The sequence below is a fragment of the Heterodontus francisci genome, chromosome 2 (genome assembly GCF_036365525.1).
Source record: "Heterodontus francisci isolate sHetFra1 chromosome 2, sHetFra1.hap1, whole genome shotgun sequence".
Classification (NCBI taxonomy): Eukaryota; Metazoa; Chordata; class Chondrichthyes; order Heterodontiformes; family Heterodontidae; genus Heterodontus; species Heterodontus francisci.
Window position 1 is genome coordinate 24817741 of NC_090372.1, and position 19262 is coordinate 24837002.

The 19262-nt window shown below is 43.3% G+C and overlaps 1 protein-coding gene across 3 annotated transcripts in view; it reads right to left on the reverse strand.

Moving 5' to 3' along the window:
* LOC137379367 (aryl hydrocarbon receptor repressor-like) overlaps positions 1–19262 on the reverse strand; it is a 202744-nt gene that overhangs the window by 37676 nt on the left and 145806 nt on the right. For all 3 annotated transcript variants that reach the window (XM_068050084.1, XM_068050075.1, XM_068050090.1), the window contains one exon: positions 16107–16225. In XM_068050084.1, the coding sequence (XP_067906185.1) occupies positions 16107–16225 (119 nt within the window). The remainder of the gene's footprint in view (positions 1–16106; positions 16226–19262) is intronic.

Sequence of the window (19262 nt, forward strand, 5' to 3'; positions counted from 1 at the left end):
GAAGCATAAAGTCTAAGCACTAGTTATGTGTCACTAATCTAACAATAATTCTGCTACAATGCACTGTGTTATCATGGTGAGTACTGAGAAGCTCAAGTCCAACTAATGGGTGTTAACTGGTCAAATTGAGGAACTGACCAGCTCTGGACAAACACGCACTGTCTCTGTGTTTCAATCGAGTGATCTGAGGCACGTTCTTTCAAAAGAAGGAATTAGATTAGATTAGAGATACAGCACTGAAACAGGCCCTTCGGCCCACCGAGTCTGTGCCGACCATCAACCACCCATTTATACTAATCCTACACTAATCCCATATTCCTACCAAACATCCCCACCTGTCCCTATATTTCCCTACCACCTACCTATACTAGTGACAATTTATAATGGCCAATTTACCTATCAACCTGCAAGTCTTTTGGCTTGTGGGAGGAAACCGGAGCACCCGGAGAAAACCCACGCAGACACAGGGAGAACTTGCAAACTCCACACAGGCAGTACCCGGAATCGAACCCAGGTCCCTGGAGCTGTGAGGCTGCGGTGCTAACCACTGCGCCACTGTGCCGCGATAAAAAAAAATTCGAGATGTCAGGGTGTGTTTGAAAACTTGACCCCCACTCCACATCCCTGATCACAATCACAGATCACGAGGGACCAAACCAGAGCTGCAGAGACCCGATAACAAGTAGCACTATCAACGCCAGTGTGCTATTCAGAGACCCCCTTATAAGGCTATGCTATACTCACTTTTGACCTGCAAGCACAGTGGCAGAACACTGTATGAGTTCTTAAGTTACGTTAACAAGGCCTTAATAAGTAAAAGCAACTTTTCTCAAAAATTTATCGCTAATTTTCTTTAATCTATGTTTAGTCGGATTCTCAGCTCAGCAATAAACATATTTAATAAAACCCATATTAGCACAGTTTACTGATATTGGAACTGTCTCAGCCATGGCTCAGCAGTGGCACTCTCATCTCTCAATCAGAAAGTTTAGAGTTCAAGTCCCACTCCAGAAACTTGAGCACAAAATCTAGCATGAGACTCCCAGCATAGTACTGAGAGAATGCCCCATTGCTGGGGCTGCTGCCTTTTGTATTAGATGTTAAACTGAGGCCCTGTTTACCATCTCAGGTGGGTGGCAAATATCCCACGGAATTATTTTGAAGAGCTGCTGCATTCTCCCCAATGCCATGGGTCAATGTTTATCCCTCAATCCACATCACTAAAAAAAAACAGATTATTGGTTTGTGGGTCGCTGCACGCAAATTTGGCATCTGCCTACACTTCAATGCCAGTACTTCATTGGCTGTAAAGTGATTTGGGATTACCTGAGGTCATGAAAAGCACCATCTAAATGCAAATATTTCTTTCTTTCTCTTTTCACTTGGGTCTATTTTTGCTAAAGATATTGAAGCACCGAAAATATGCCCCTTTCGATCCATGATGATTCACGGATGATGGAGAGTGGAAATCAAGAGGCCTGAAGTGTGCTGCCAGCATTGAACCTCTTTTTAAAGACTGTACAGTAAAGCATTTAAGCAAATTCCTATTTCAAATGGAAACAAGAATTGAATATTTGTAAACTGTTTTGAACCACCTAGCCCTTTGAAATGAATTCGTTGAGCGTAAAGAAAAGAAGAAACCTTTAGCTTTATTGTTCTTGGCAAGGTGGCACCCGACATCGGCCAGATGTTTCCTCACTTTGTTGGGCCTGGTTCTGATGACAGGCTTGCATCAGCTGCTGATGTATGACAGGAAGTGGCACAGATAGATATTCTTTGAAATTGTTTCGTAGATCAGTCCAAATTCTCTGGTTGGATGAGTAGATGGGTGGGGAAGGATCTTGGAAAAGAAACCTCATTCCCTGCTGGTCCAGAATGGAGACAAACCAAATTTCTCTGTTGGTCCAGCGAGGCCATTCCCATTTAGAAACCATTCGGATCATTTCAGGGGTAATGCAGGTAAAGACTATCTGACGTCAAGCTGATCCAACTCCCCAATAACCTGAATGGTCAGCAGTTGAGTTTAGAAGGCTCAGGGGTGATCTAACTGTGATTATTTTAAAATGATAAACGGATTAAACAGCGCAAATCCAGAGAAACTATTTCCTTGGGTGTGGAAATTCACAACAAGGGGACACATTCTTAAAATTAGAGCTAGGCCATTTAGGAGCAAAATTATGGAGCTCTTTCTTACACAAAGGTCAGTGGGAATCTGGAACTCTCTCCCAAAAGGTTGTGGATCCTGGGCTGATTGAAAATTTCAAGACTCAGATAGCTAGATTTGTGCTGCAAAAACGCATTAAGGAATATGGAGCATAGGCAGGTATATGGAGTTGAGGTAAAAAGGTAGCCATGATCTAACTGAATGCAAATCAGGTTCAAAAGGCTGAATGGCCTCCTCCTGTTCCTATTCTCCGAGCTGCTCCCTCTGCGATGCCTCAAACAACATGAAAAGGGTCCCCAATCTACGCAGTCTGGGGACTGGTACTTTGGCCCGAGCCAGGGCCGGGGTCAGAAGTGGGCCGTAGCTAAACATAGCAGGACATCATGCCAGTTCCCTGGCTCCATTGCGACCCTGGACCATTTCTGCAGTGGCATCGGGGGCTGGCAGGGCTACTCATCCCGCATGCGGCGGATAGGTGATCAGGCTCATTAACAGCAGAATTAAGGCCAATTAAAGGAGGCTGACTGGAATTTTCCAGTCAGCCTCCAGGTTCCTGCAAGCAGTGGGGACCAGTTTAGGTGTCTGGAGGTGGGCAACCGGCAGCAGGCCAGGGGTCCAGTGCTCCAGGCAGACCTAGAGGCCCACCCTGCATGCTTGGGTGTAGGAGCAGCCAGAGGACTGCCCTCTATAGGCCCCCCACCCCCACCACACCTCTCACATTGATGGCCTGGCTGATGAACTTATTTTTAATTTAAGATTTAAAGATGGAGAGAGGGCACGTCCATCTTGAAGCATCCTCTCACTTACCTTCCATTTTATCTTGCTGCTCCTTTCAAGCCAGAAGGCCTCTGATTGGCCCTCCAGCCCCAAGAGCCCGCCTGCCACCCTTAATTGGACAGCGAGCCCACCGTTTGGCCGCCCTGTGAAAATCACACGTGAGTGACTGTTTTGCCTGGGGACGGGTTCAGGACCCAGAAACAGTCCCAACTTCTGTTTCCCACCACCACCACCACGTACCCCGGTGGAAAATTCCAGCCCTTGGGTCACTGTCCCTTTTTCTCTGACCTTTTGTGAACTGAACGTTTTTGGGTGGTGGTGGGGAGCAGTGGGGGGGGGGGGGGGGGGTGGTGCAGCCAGGGCCAGCAAAATCCCAATTAATTCTGCAAAACTTGGCTGATCTCAGAAGATCAGACCAGCAACAGAATGGAGCCATCACTCATCCTGCCCGATTTCATTCACCACAAAACCCTGGACAATTGGAAAGGGAAATTTTGTACTCTATTTTAAAAGGAATATTTTAGACTCTATTCATTTTAGGGAGATGCCAAATTCCCCCCATCCATTGTTTCTTGCTCCTGAATGAGAGGATTTTACTTTGTAGCTACCTTGCTTAGGTCAGAAATAACAGAACAGAAGCCCAGATTGCACTGACTGGGGAAGCATTCGGCATTGCCTGGGAATTCTCATGGAAAGGGCAGAGCTAGAGTTGCCATAATAAATGGAAAGTGCTGGAAATACTCAGCAGGTCTGTCAGCACCTGTGGAGAGAGAAACAGAATTAACGATTCAATTTTGTGACCTTTCATCAGATGAAAGGTCACAGAACTGAAACATTGGGCTGAATTTTATGAGCCTTTTGGCATCAGGGGTTGTGGCGAGGGGGCCGGTAAGCTCTTCCAGGAGAGGCCCGCCGACACCGAGAAGGCCCCGCTGCATTTTACCGGCGGCGGGGAAGCCTCGGTGCGCCCCCCCCACCCGCCGATGAGCGGCAGGGCCTTCATTTAAATATTAAAATAGATTAAAATAAATGTAAAATAAATCACCTTGTCTCGTCGGCTGTCCCACGCTGATATTTCAGTCATGGGGTGGGGAGGGGGGGAGGAGTGAAAATATCAGGGCGGGGGGGGGAGGAGCGGTGAAAATGGCTCCGATTGGGTGTGGTGATGGTGAGAGTCAAAGGTGTTGAGGTGAAGGTTCATAATTTTAACAATTGGTTTTCCAGGAGGATGGGTTGTTTTATTAATTGATAACTCATTGGTGGGGTTGGGGGGGGGCATTGGAAAGGGAATTGAAAGTATCCCTGAAATTTTATTTGTCATTTCTGAGCGCCAGACCTTTAAAAATGTGATTCTACCTGAAGGGCTTGAAGCCCTTTAAGAATGGTGCCAGCGCCTGCGCGGTGGCGTCAGACACCATTGCCGGGGACCAAGCGGCCGCCCCCTCTATGGCATCGGGGGTGGCCACTCTGCCCCCTCCATTTAAATGAGTCCCCACGTGAAATATATTTGGGGCTCAGAGACAGCACATCCACGCCTGAAGACCGCTAAGATCAGAGTGCGCCGCTGCGATTTGAGGCGCACTCATAAATTTCAGTCCATTATCTCTGTTTCTCTCTCCACAGATGCTGCCTGACCTGCTGAGTATTTCCAGCACTTTCTGTTTTTCTTTCAGATTCCCAGCATCTGCAGGATTTTGCTTTTATCCTAGAGCTGCCATCTCTGGTTTGACACATTCCTGGAGATTTGATCATGTGATATTTGATCACATGACAGTTGATCAACTGATGCCTGTCGTAATGATTGATCACAAAACACCTGAACATGCAATGTTTGCCCACAATAAAACCAAAATCAAACCTAATTCAATTCATGGACTCCCACACCACACCACTGAAGCCCTTCTTCAGGGAGGTGAGGCTCAGCCCTCAGCAAGAAGCAGAAAAGCTGCCCAACTCCACAACCAGCACGCTGAGATGAATCCCCACTCCGGCCCCAGTTGCATTCTCTCTTCCTCTCCAAGTTGTGTTTCTCTTTCCCTCACCCAAGTTTATATTGCTCTCTCTCCCTCCCTCTTCCAGTTTATATTTCAATCTCTCTTCTTCTCCCAGTTGTGTTTCACTCTTTCCCCCAATTTGTGTTGCCCTCTCCCAGTTACTCACTCACGACTCGAAGTTTTTTTTATTTTTTGTTGGCCCTGATGCCATCATTCTCACAACCAGCAATGGAGTGGTGCATTCTGAATAGTGGAGGGAGCATCAGGGATCAGACAATGTGGTTTTGTTGCAAGCCATGACAGCCAGGGTACTGCACCTACAAGGACTGTTTCTCCCAAGTCACCAGCAACAGTACTAGGGAGAACAATCGCCCATTCCAGTAGATTCCCGCCAAAAATAAGCAGTGCTTGACCATTCTTCACAACAGTAGCGTGTCAGCATGGCTCAGTTCATAGCACTCTTGCTTCTGAATCACAAGTTTCCAGGTTCAAGTCCCATTCCAGGACTTGCGAGCAAAAAAAAAATCACGGCTGCCACTCCAGTTACTGCACTGGTTAGAGGTGCTGTCTCTTGGATGAGACATTAAACTGAGACCTTGTCTGCCCTCTCAGGTGGATGTAAAAGATCCCATGACACTATGTTGAAGATGACCAGAGGAGTCCTGGCCAATACTTACCCCTCAATCAACAACAAAAAAAGAACAGATTATTTCATTATTTTCACATTACTGCTCAATCCCTGTTCAGGACTTCAGCATATAATCTGGGCCGAATATAAGTGAGTGCTGCACCGACAGACATACCGTCTTTCAGATGAGACATTAAACCGAGGCCTTGTCTGCCCTCTCAGGCGGATGTAAAAGATCTCATGATGCTTTTGGAAGAAAAGTATGGAAGGTGTCCACACTTATCCCACAATCAACATTGCTAAAAACAGGTCATTTATCTCATTGCTGCTTGTGGAATTTGCTGTGCACAGATTGGCTGCTGCATTTCCTGCATTATGACAGTAACTACACTTCAAAAGTCCTTAATTGTCTGTGAAGCACTTTGGGACATCTGAAGCATTCAAGGGAGCAAAAACCACATGGTGGAGGGCCCCCGCTGCCACTGGTTAAATGCCAGCAGTGGCGGGAAGAGGCCCTTAAGTGGCTATTAATTGGCCATACAAGGGCCTCCACTGGACTCCGGTAGGAAGGCCGTCCTCGATCTTCCCCGCCCCGACACAAGTTAATGGCATCGGGAAGGCGATGGGCTGTCCAACCCCTGCCTTCCCTCGCTATTTTATGGGCCCCACCCTTATCTCCCTGCCCGTCCCTAGAGGGCTGATAAAATTCAGCCCGTGACTGCTGAAATGCCAAGTGCCTCATTTCAATATGCAGTCAAATTCACATGAAGTATAGCCTAGGTACTTCCTCACAGGAAGAGAGGGGAAATCAAAGGGCAGACCAGCCAAGGTACAGCGGGCACTTCTACTTGACAGGGGAGCGGTTCATTGCTCAGCAGAAAATTAAGAGAGAGGAAAGAACTAGGGATGAATAGGTTCCTTAGACTACCAAGGAGATGGACAGGGTTGGCTTCTTTTGCCTAGTTTAAGGCTGGACATGGAGCAGGGTAAAGTGCATTTAAATGGACGGCCATCCAATGTTTGCTTTGCTGCTGATGGGAGATGAAAGCCTTATCCATATTAATAATGAATGGATCACATCACAAGACACAGAAACAAAGCTGACGTTGACCTTTTCAAAAGCAGACATTTGGATACCAGGCCACAGTTTAGAAATTTACAAATAGTCCTGCCCAAAAAACAAACCCATGACAGCTCTGTGTAACTGGATGCCTGAAATAGGTGACTCACAGACTGCCAGGGAAAACAATGAATGTACAGTGAAAACAGATGACCATGCGAAGGCCTGGTTCATAGACATAGCTACTTGACAAGTTTCACTGATTAAACTTTAGAGTATATACGATTAAGGGGTGATCTAGTTGAGATGTTTAAAATGACTAAAGGATTAGATAGGGTAAATAGAGATAAACTATTTCCTCTAGCGGGAATGTCCAGAACAAGGAGGCATAACTTTGAAATTAGAGCTAGGCCGTTTGGTGGTCAAGTACTTCTTCACACAAAGGATAGTGTAAATCTGAAACTCTGTCCCATAAAAGCTGTTGAGACTGCAGGTCAATTGAAAATTTAAAAACTGAGATTGATAGATTTTTGTTAGGCAAAGGTTTTAATTAACGGAACCAAGGCGGTTAGATGGAGTTAAGATTCAGATTAGCCATCGTTTAACTGAATGTTGCTGTTTTCCTTCCCCGGTTCCTAACTAGGCAAATAAAGGTCACTGAAATAGATGTTTTGCATCATCAATAACATACAAATCACTCCCCTCCAGATGTTGGCTCTATGAACTCATGGAGCATGGAGAGATACAAGTGTTTGGCACAATGCAGCCAATAGATCAATGTGGAATGATCAGAAACAAGTAAAATGTTCCAGTGTTCTTGTGTGGAACCATCTATGGAACCACAGGTGTTTATACCACAGAAAGAAACCATTATGCTTGTGCGAATCTTTGCAAGAGTAAACCAAGAACTAAGCCTTCTTGCTGTGTTTTCTTTCCATAGCTGTATATTTTCCTCCGCTTCAAATATTAATCCAAATTTCCTTTAAAAGATGCTACTACTACCTGAGGGAAAACATTCCACACTCTAACCCTCTCCAGAAATTTCACCTGACCTTGCTCTTTACTTTATTAGTTAACCCTTGTCACTGATTTCTCAAAAAGAGGAAATAGTCTTTCCCTATTCACTCAATAAAGCTCTTCATAATTTAAAACATCTCATTTAAATCTCTGCTTAACCCTCTCTGCTCCATTGGTAATAGCCTAAATATCTCAAGTCTCTCCTCAACTGTAGTTTCCCATCTGAGACATTATCTACACTGAGCACTCTCTCTGGCTTCAATGACCATTCAAGTATCAAGTACTTTCTGATCTGGAATTTATTTTAGGTCGATCTTGTTTCAAAACATCATTCAGAATTCATTGCCACTGCTAATGTTTTGACTTGTTTGTCAATATAGCAGACTCCTGGATAAATGTTTCCATCATCAGATTTATGTTCTTGAGCTTAATGATGATCTTTTGCAGTGAACGATTTGGAGTACTTTAAGGCGTAATGCATAAATAGCTGACTATTGCAGACCTGTCCTTTCTTTGATCATGTCTTCCAACTGTCATTTTTATTCCTTCTAATCAAATTACTATTGGATATATATATATATATATGATTAATAGTAGATTTCAACATAATCTCATTATGTTGATGATTGGACTGCATCCAAAATTAAATATCTCAATTCAAGTGTTTAACACCAGCAAAAGCTTAACCAATCAATCACTTCCTGACTGACTTCCTTCATTCAATCTTTCCTGATAAATTCAGCTCCTCCCTCACAAGTTCCAGCTATCTTCCAATTTGTCCAACCTTGTCCACTTTTTGGAAATACAGTCAGGCCGCATGTGGCAAGGTATATAAAACCTTTTCTGATGCTTCCTGCAGCTTCTTGATTTCTTGTTCTACAGATATTGTCCACAGTTGGTTCTGAGCTGATTCCATGTCAGTAATGAGAAACTGTATTCTGCCTCAAACTGTTAGATGTGGCTCTATGCATAAACCCTGGATTACAGCTGAACTGCTGGATCTTATTAGAGTCAGAGACTTCTCTTTCAATAAGGCAAACAAATCAAAGAGACTCTCAGATCAGGCTAAATATACAATGATTAAACACAAAGTCATTAATCTTCTTAAACTCACCAAAAGAAAGTTCTACAAGCAAATCCTCACTGAAAACACATGTCCCAGAAAACTTTGGTTTTATGTATTCCACATAATTGGCCTTATGTATTCCACATTCAGAAATCTTCCATCACAGACAGTAAACTGTGCCTGAAATTTGGCAGCCAATCCTTTCGGTGTAGTACCAAAGGAGTGCTGCACTGACAGATATGCTGTCTTTCGGATGAGATAGTAAACTGAGGCCCCGACTGCACTCTCAGGTGGAGGTGAAAGATCCCATGAATCTATTTTAAGAGATAGGGAAGTTTTCCACTCTGTCCTGTCCAATATTGATCCCTCAACCAACATCACTAAAATATATTCTTTGATCATTTATCTCATTGCTGTTTGTGGGGACTTGTTGTGCACAAATTGGTTGCCGCATTTCTGACATCACAACAATGACTTGACTTCAAAATTACTTAATTGAATGTAAAGCGTTTTTAAATATCCCGAGGTTGTGAAAAGTGCTATATAAATACAAGTTACTTCTTTTGTTTCTGCTGGTGTATATGAAAACACTGGTCAAAATGTGCTTGTATCGAAATTGGAGATGCATGGATTTGGCTCTATTTGCTGTCAATGAGGTATTGAGTCACTGCATTTCATACTTCTGCTCTTGATTCAAATCCTAAAGCTTGTAGACTTCCAAGAATATAGATGTATAAGGGGTAACTTTGTGATGCTCCACTCCATTGTTACAACCAGCTGAGAAAGGGGTCTAGGGATCCCTCTCAGCCTTAGCTGGTCTTACCGAAACAAGGTTTAATTTTAAACACACCTTGTTTTTAGCTTCCCTTTGGTGAATCCTTGTTCACTGCTTTCCAATTATAAGGCAAAGAAACTAGCCAAACAGGGTTTCTTAGGTTTAAAGAAAAAAGGTTGAAGTTTATTAAATTTAAACTCTAATTTGGTTAACACCTACGGATACACGACCTGCCCACACTAGCATGCATACACGATACACACATGCAGATAGAGACAGAAAAGAGAAGAAATAAAGTGGAAAAGTTTGAGGCAATATCTGAAGATGGTTTTGGTTACTGTTCTTCGAGGTCACTGTAAAGTCCTTGATTGTAGGTAGGTCTGGCTTTTCGTTGGGGCCCAGTATTCTTCTTAAACCTTGTTCGATGTAGGACACTTCTCTCTCTTGAAGTTCATGTGTCCTCAGTGGGTTCAGAGGCTTGTGAAAAAGAGATGGGAGCAGACAGGAGAGGTCTTCTCACTCCAGGAGCAAACAGTCTTTCTTCTAAGTTCAAACTTTGTGGCTAGTTCAAAAAACCGTGGACCAGCCAGTTAGTCATGTGACCAGGTGGTTTAACCAGTCCTGGCTTTTGTGGATTGTATCACCTTAGTAGTCTCTGGAATGCTCTTCCTTACACCTTCAATGTCTGATGATCAAAATCCATTGTGGGTTGAATGTGTCAGGGAATGGTGCTTTGTCTCCACAAGCACAGTCTGTTAGTATGCAAAGGTTTTTCAGCTAAATGTCTGGCAGTCCTTGTAACAGGCTTCTCTTCTTCCCAGCAACAGTTTAAAATCAATGTTCATATGACAAAATTTATATGCCTCATTCTTGGCAGGTGGGGGCCTGCATGACACCATGCATTGGTTACAGGATCAGTCTTATAATGTTATGTCCCATCTCCGACCACTGTTCCAGCCTAGTGAGGCTCCAGTCCCAGTGCACAAAATGACTCCTATAGTATAAGATGCTCTCTGTCCTTAGTCAGTGCGGAGAGATTTGATCTCAGCTGGAGCAGTGCTGATGATAGTCTTAATAGTCTTAACATCCTTGGTTTGAGGAGCACAGAAACAAGAGAGGGTCATTCAGCTCCTCGAGCCTGTGATCATAAGAACTAGGAGCAGGAGTAGGCCGTCCGGCCCCTCGAGCCTGCTCCGCCATTCAATAAGATCATGGCTGATCTTTTCGTGGACTCAGATCCACTTACCCGCGCTCTCACCGTATCCCTTAATTCCTTTATTGTTCAAAAAGATATCTACCTTAGCTTTAAAAACGTTTACTGAAGAAGCGTCAACTACTTCACTGGGCAAGGAATTCCATAGATTAACAACCCTCTGGGTGAAGAAGTTCCTTCTTAATTCAGTCCTAAATCTGCTCCCTCTAATCTTGAGGCTATGCCCTCTTGTCCTAGCTTCACCTGCCAGTGGAAACATCCTCTCTACTTGTATCTTATCTATTCCCTTCATAATTTTATATGTTTCTATAAGATCCCCCCTCATTCTTCTGAATTCCAGTGAATATAATCCCAATCGACTCAGTCTCTCCTCATAAGCCAACCCCCTCAACTCCGGAATCAACCTAGTGAACCTCCTCTGCACCCTCTCCAGTGCCAGTACATCCTTTCTCAAGTAAGGAGACCAAAACTGCACACAGTACTCCAGGTGCGGCCTCACCAGTACCTTATACAGCTGCAACATAACCTCTCTGCTTTTAAACTCAATCCCTTTAGCAATGAAGGACAAAATTCCATTTGCCTTCCTAATTACTTGCTGTACCTGCAGACCAACCTTCTGCGATTCATGCACAAGGACACCCAGGTCCCTCTGCATAGCAGCATGCTGCAACTTTTTACCATTCAAGTAATAATCCTTTTTACTGTTACTCCTACCGAAATGAATGACTTCACATTTATTAATGTGCTGCCGTTTAATTACATCGTAGCTAATCTGTATCTTAACTCCATCCACTGGTGTTGATTCCATATTCCTTAATACCTTTGCCTAACAAAAATCTATTGACGTTAGATTTGAGGTGTAAAAATATAATCAGACAGGGCTCATGTTTCCAATATCTTCTGCTATTAAGCATGTGCATGTGTGTGTCTGTGTGTATACATGGGTTTGCAAACAGGATTGTAATGTTCCAACAGCTGAATAACTTGACAATATTCACAATAACGACAGCTGTCCAGGTGAGCTACAGGTAGCACGTGTTATCAAATGGTTCAGCAGCACAAATCGGGAGCTTTGGGGACAAGATTAAAGTAGAAGTGGGTGGAGAGAAAGATGAATGAATAAAATATTGGGATATTTGTTACATCTATTCCAACTCAATAGGATTCATAGACGGTATGTTGATTAATGGAGTTTACAATTGTTATCTCTTCAGAACCTAAAGATGACTACTGTATTTGAGAATTTAACACCTAATTTGTATGACTTTTTTTTAAACATCAATGTCATGGGAACACACTAAGCATCCATAAAGTGCCATTTCTCCTTCCCCCAGAAGCACAGTGATTCTGCTTATTATTTCTTTTTTATTATCACATTGTAGACAGTGCAATACCACTTTACATCATGATTAATGAATTCCCAAACTCCATTCCATCACTAGATCAGTTCTATGCAGATAGTTCATCTACTTTCTGGATGTGTGTTAAAGAATGCCAACATTGTTCTTTGGCATTTATTATCTGTTTTCTTAAATTCAGACATTTCTAGGTTCAGTTTGTTGCTGATAGTATATCACAATAGCTTCTCCGATGAACCAAAGAAGTGTTGACCATTGTTATAAGAACAGGCGTTGAGAGGCCCTGGTATTTGCTTCTGTTAAAAAAAAATGGCTTTGAGCAATTTACAATGATTATACACAAAAAGCCAAAGGACCACACATACTCATACAAAGGGAAAGAAAGGTTTCAATTTCTCTGAGAATTACGTCATCTCAAATATGCTTCATAATTTCACTGCCAATAAATGCATAATGTGACAGAAACTTGGTCCAAAATATTTGTGCACTGAGTGAGCCAACTTAAGGATAAAATCATTGCGTTTTTTTAGCAATAGGTATTTAAAGATTGCACAATAGTTAAAGCATAAAAATCTGTCCTATTGGTTCTCCAATGTTCTTCAGGGAAGGAAACCTGCTGCCCTTATCTGGTCTGGCCCATATGTGACTCCAATCACACACCAACATGGTTGACTCTTAACTGCCCCATCATGCTAGGCCCCCACCTGCCAAGAATGAGGCACATTAATTTTGTCATGAACATTGATTTTAAACTGTTATTGGAGTGAAGAAAGGACTTGTTAGACAGATCAGCCGTGGCTGGAAAAGATATTTGCATATTAACAATGGTGATTGGAAGGACAAAGGACCATTCCCTGACATATTCAACCCACAATGGACCTTGATCACCAGGTATTGTGTGTAAGAGGAGCATTCCAGAGACTGCTAAGGTGATACAATCCAAGAGGTGGTCAGACCAGTTAGTCACATGACTAACCTGCTTGGCAACCTGGGGTTTTCTGAATTGTACAAACAGTTTGAACTGAGAAAGTCTGTTTGCTCCTGGACTGAGAAGATCTCTCCTGTCTGCTCCCATCTCTTTCTCGCAAGCCTCTGAATCCACTGAAGACACATGAACCCCAAGAGAAAAAAGTCTCCTACAGTGAACAAGGTTTAAGAAGAATACTGGGCCCCAACGAAAAGCAAGATCTACCTACAATCAAGGACTCTACAGTGAGCTCGAAGCACCATAACAAAAACTCTTCAGATATTGCCTCAAACTTTTCCACTTTATTTTTCTTCTGCTCTTTTCTGTCTCTATTTGCATGTGTGTATCGCGTATGCATGCTAGCGTGGGCATGTGGTGTATCCATAGGTGTTAACTGAATTAGAGTTTAAGTTTAATAAATTTCAACTTTTCTTCTTTAAACCTAAGAAACCCTGTTTGTGCTGGTTTCTTTGCCTTATAATTGGAAAGCGGTGAACAAGGATTCACCAAGGGGGAACTAAGAACAAGGTGTGTTTAAAATTAAACCCTGTTAGGGTAAGACCAGGTAAAGTCTGAAAGAGAACCCTAGACCCCTTTCTCACCTGGTCATAACAGCACTCTGAACTGGCCCAGCAAGCCACTCATTTGCATTAAACAGTTACACAAAAATAACAAGACCCTAACCACATGTTTCAAGAAGGCGGCCCACCACCACCTAATTGGGAGAACTTGGGGTGGCCAACAAATGCCAACGACACCCACACCCAAGAATGAAATTTTTAAAATGATAGTTTTCCACCCTGAGGATTGATTAGTTAGACAACACTTCAAAAGTGCAAACGCATCAGTCCAATATGAAATATGTAGAAAAAGCACTTTCTTGAAAGATACTATGAGGCTTGCAATTTAGCTGTGCAGGCCTAATCCAACATCGAAGACCAGAACCATCCTAGATCCTAGATCTACTCCATTTTATCTGTTACCAATGTTTAATGTTGCAGAGGCTCTCAGCCACACGGTCTGTTGGTAATAATCTGCTTTCTTCATTGTCACAATCTGCTCATCATCACACACTTTATACCATGACGCATTTATTAAGTCAAAAATTCCCAACACTCTGGTCTATCTTTTCAGCCAATAAATACTACGACAGCTGTTTGATATTCTTATTGCTATTTCCTCTAAGATCTTAACTTCTTCAAATTGCTTACATTTTTAGCACTGTGACCACAAAAGCTGATTATCAGAAAAATTACTGGTGTTGGTAAAGATACTAATAATAAGAACAAAATCGTGGCCTTACTCTTTGGTGAAAGAACTGCTTTTCTTTATTAGTGAATCTTTCTAACTTTAGCCAATAGGATTTTACAATGCAATAGTTGCAGATGCACAAACAAAACTTTCTGGAACATGGATAACGTTATCTTTGGAACCAATGATTATGAAATAATCTAATGCTATTAGAAACCTAGCAAGATTTAGTTGCATTGCTTGGCATTACTGGGTGCTAAAGGCCTGCTACCCGACCCGAACCTGATGGGACCTGACAACATGTGTCGGGTTCGGGTCTGGTCAGGTTGCACTTCCAGGTCTGGCATTCAGGCTCCGGTTGGGCCTGGTTGGAAACGCTCAATTATAGGTAAGTGGTTCCAATGTTCATTTAATTTTTGGACCAGAAAGGTGGTTTTGTTCCAGTTATTTTAAGCTTGTGCAGATCAGCAAGAAAGTGAAAATTGGAAGGGCGCGGGAAAAAAAGGGAAGTACTCGGGCCGGATTGGACTCGGGTCAGATGTGGCTCTGTTGGGCTCGGGTCAGGTTTTTTTGCAGGCCTGAGCAGGCCTTTACTGGGTGCTACCCAACAGCGGTTGCTAAAAAAAGGTGTCCATCCTAAAGGATGGCCCAGGTTTTGCTGGAGCTGGGCATCGCATGGCATGCTCTGTTATAATTTTTCTCTCATCCTTCAGCCCGAAAAATTTTGCCTTATAAATTGCTGGAAGTTTGAGCTGATAACGGGCTATCTGGGACCTTGGTGAATGGTGGGACCAACAGTCCTTAACCATTGAGATTTAAGGATCAAGTAAAGAGAAAAGGGTGAATTAGATTCAAAATAGATACAGAAATAGAAACAAAGAGGGAACAAAAGATTGGATTAAGAGAGAGAGAAAAAAGGCAGAAAGGAAAAATAAGGAAAAAAAAATTAAGAATTAAATCTAAAAATTAAAAAAAATCTCGAACAACAATTTGGTACCTGTAGGAATAAGACTCCACAGTTTAAATTGTTCCTTTTCAAGGCTGGATAGGTAGAGCGGCATTGCAGGAGCATAAATCTCATTATAAAGATACTTATACTATTAATTACCAGCCCTAACTTTCAGTGGCAGGTTTAATTGGCAATTAATGTGCAACTGCAGCAACTTCATGAAACCCATGGGGAGGTTGAGGTCGAGCTGTCATTTTCCACGAAGCAACAGTGCGAATCATCCAGCAATTTGTGGCCATTCACAATTCACCAGGTTTCTCTTCCTTGCCACAAATTGCTGGACAATTTCCACATTAATAACAGTGCTTTAAACTCACCTTTGTTATGGCAGCAAATTCTGGGCCAATCTTTTTGCTGTATATAAACAGAACATGCAGAGCAATCCCCATTTATGCAGCTTGTGGATTATAGGGGCAGTTTGAGAATTTGAATTCAGTTTTCTTAAACTCTGGAAATAAAAAGCCAGCTTCAGTAAAAGTGAGTGTTCATGAAGCTGACTGATGGGCATAAAATGCCAACAAGTTTACTAATGTCCTTTAGGGAAGGAAACCAGCCATCCTGAACTAGTCTGGTTTATATGTGACTCCAGTCCCACACCAACATGGTTGACTCTGAACATCCCTCTGAAACAAGCCACTTATTTGTATCAAAAGGAAAAAAGCTCATCACCACCATCTCATGTCAACTAGGATGAGGCAATAAATACCATCCTTGCCATGAACTGAGAATGAATTTTTAAAAAATGTCACCATGCCAATTATCTGGCCTGACAGTTCCTTGTAATTCCGACTTTTATGTATTTATTATTTGTGACAGATGCCACTCACGTCTAGCAGAAGCTCTCCTTCCGAAAGTCGATTCCCAGTTAAGAGGGTGGCTTGATTGTCCCTCATGTCATAGTTGATAAGTTGGGAAGATTCCTTCCTCAAATCTGTCTCCTCAAAGGCTGTAATACAATTGAAAGCCAAAAGAGAAACAGTTAGCCAAGTGGAATATAGTGCACGGTAAAGAACGACCATTGTAAAGGAAGCATTTAGTGAACGACAGTACTGCTTCTGACACATTCATCACAGAACTGATGGCCCCTTCAACTCCCCTACAAATATGATCTACTTAAGTAGAGAATGGGATCCCAGGACGGGAGCCCAATGAACCTCTCAAGTCAGGAGACTCTGCCGGCCACAGCCCCTCCCACCACTCCAGTGCACGTGACGCCAACATTATTTTTATTTTGCTCAGATATAGGATCCCATTTAAAAGAGGGCAGTTGGGATCATTGGCTTGTGTTTTCTGCCAATTTAAATAGGTGAGCTGATACAGAATGCCAGTGTTTTAGTTGCCCCTCGCCATGCAGAGGCAGGAAACTCCGAAAACTGGAGCTTGTCTAAAACTCTGATGCCTGTATCCAAACTCACACCAAGTCCTGTTCACCCATCACTCCAGGTTCCCGGTCTGGCAATGCCTCGGTTTTAATATTCTTGTGTTCAAATCCATTCATGGCCTATCCCTGCCTATCTCTGTAACCTCCTACAACCTTACAACCCTCTGAGATCTCTGTGTTCTTCCAATTCCAGCCTCTGTGCAGCCGTGGTTTTCATTGCTCCACTATTGGCAACTGCGACTTCAGCTTCTTCAACCGTAAACTCTGGAATTCCCTCCCTAAGCCTCTCCGCATCTCCCTTCACTTTCAAGACCCTCCTTAAAATCTCTCTCTTTGACCAAGCATTTGGTCACCTGCCCTAATATCTCCTTATGTGGCTCGGTGTCACATTTTGGCTGATAATGTTCCTGTGAAGCACCTTGGGACATTTTACTATATTAAAGAAAGGCACTGTATAAATACAGATTGTTGTTGTGGAAGCATGTTAGCACGACACCAGTGAGCTCTGACCTTGAGCGTGCTGTCAGAGAGGAGGCCCATAACATGGAAGAGAAGGGTGTGAAAAAGAAAACATCAAAGGGCAAGTGGTACCAAGTTACTATTTCCCGCCATCAACCATTTGCATGGTACCATAAACTAAGTTGGTCGGGAAATTGCTGTGGGTCTGAGCAGAGGAGGAACTAAAAATAGGCAGTGGCAGGAGCATCAAATTACAGAGAATTTACCACACAATGTTCATGCGTGACATGTGCCTTCGCTAACCCTATTTACTTCATCTTAGTTGCTAGCACTCTCACCTCTGAGTCACAAAGTTGTGGGACTAATTCCCATTCCAGATACTTGAGAACATAATCCAGGTTTACTTCCCCAATGCAGAACTAAGGGAATTCTGCACTGTTGGAGGTGTCTTGAAAAACTAGGGCCGGTATTTTATCCGGGTAATGGGGATCTCAAACTCCGGCAAAAGCGCTGGCGAGAACCCCCGTCGCCCCTTCTGTGGGAGGCCTGCCGAATCAAGTGCTAATTAGGCACTTAACTGGACAGCAGCAGGTCTTCCACGGGATCAAAGACCCCTGCAACGGAAGTCCCGCCCTCCTGGCTAATCAGAGGCCGGCAGCTCTTTAACTGAGCAGCGCCACCACGGACATGGTAGGTCAGGGAGGGAGGGGTGTCGGGGGGGAAGGGGTTGCAAGTGAGAGGGGCGTAGTGGGATCAACAGCAAGGGCAGGGTGATGGCTTTCGGCGGGCCCCCCTTTCCCAATGCCAGGTCCCTTGATCAGGCAGAAAATGCCTTTCAACGAGGGACCCCCTCCCCTGGAACTGGCAAGCAACCCGCAGAGTTTTTCTTGCTGTGCTCCCCATCTGGCAACAGGCCTGCCCGCCACTGAGCTAATTAGGTGCCCACTTTAAGGGACTCAATTGGTGGTGACCTCATTTCACTGGAGGCGGGAAGGCGGCAGTGTCCCCCCCTCGCCACCATCCACCCGATTTCAGGCTCTCCCCACCTCCAAACCCACTGCGGGAGAGAGCAAACATTTCCACCTAGGTTTCCCATTCCTAATTGTTTTCCAGTGTCCTGTACCAGAAAGTGTATGAACTTTAGGTGAAGTCAGCATTGAATTTGGCTGTGATGCTCTCTACAGTTTGAATATCCTGTCAAGATTCAATACTTAGGCTCACACACCGAAGAATGGCAATTTGAAAAGTGACAACAATTGGAGAACCAAATCCCAGAAAAGGTCAGCGTCTTCAAAGACAGGCGGGGCAAGAGGTTTTTTATTTAGTTCTGCAAAGCAACGGAATTAATTTGCACAGCTGAAGTAAGCTGATATGTGAAGTACCGTTAGGCAATGCGAGTGTACCTACAGATGTTAAATCAGCTTCCTGTTGCTAGTACATTCAGCAGCCCCGGTTCATTCAGTTAGAAATGGATTAGCAAAAAAAATAAAGTTTTAATTTTGCTTCATTCCAAGGATAAGGGACTCCAGTTATGAGGAGAGACTAGAGAAGCTGGAGTTGTTCTCCTTAGAGCAGAGAAGGTTAAGGGATGATTTAATAAAAGTGTTCGAAATTCCGAAGAGTTTTGATAGAGGAAGTAAGGAGAAAGTGTTTCCAGTAGCAGGAGGGTTGGCTACCAGAGGGCCCAGATTTAAAGGTAATTGGAAAAAGGACAGAAATTTTTTAAAAGATGTGAGTTATGATGATTCGGAAATGCACTGCCTGAAACTTTCAAAAGGAATAATAATTACTTTCAAAAGGAAATTTAATATATACTTGAAAAGGGAAAAAAATTGCAAGGCTATGGGGAAAAGGCAATAAAATTGGATTAATTAGATAGTTCTTTCAATGAATTGGCATGAAGGGTCAAATTGCCTCCTGTGCTGGAAGATTTGATGATTATAACTATTTGTTTTTCTGCTGCCTGCTGTCCAACCACTGCCAGGCAATAGTTCCATGAATTGTGTTAAATTCCATTCAACATGACCAGGATGAGCTGTGTGACGTGGATTAGCAGCATGGCCTGGGTTACCAGCATGATCGGGATTAGCAGCTTGAGCAGGATTCACAGAGTGACTGGGGTTAGCAGCGTGACCGGGAAGAG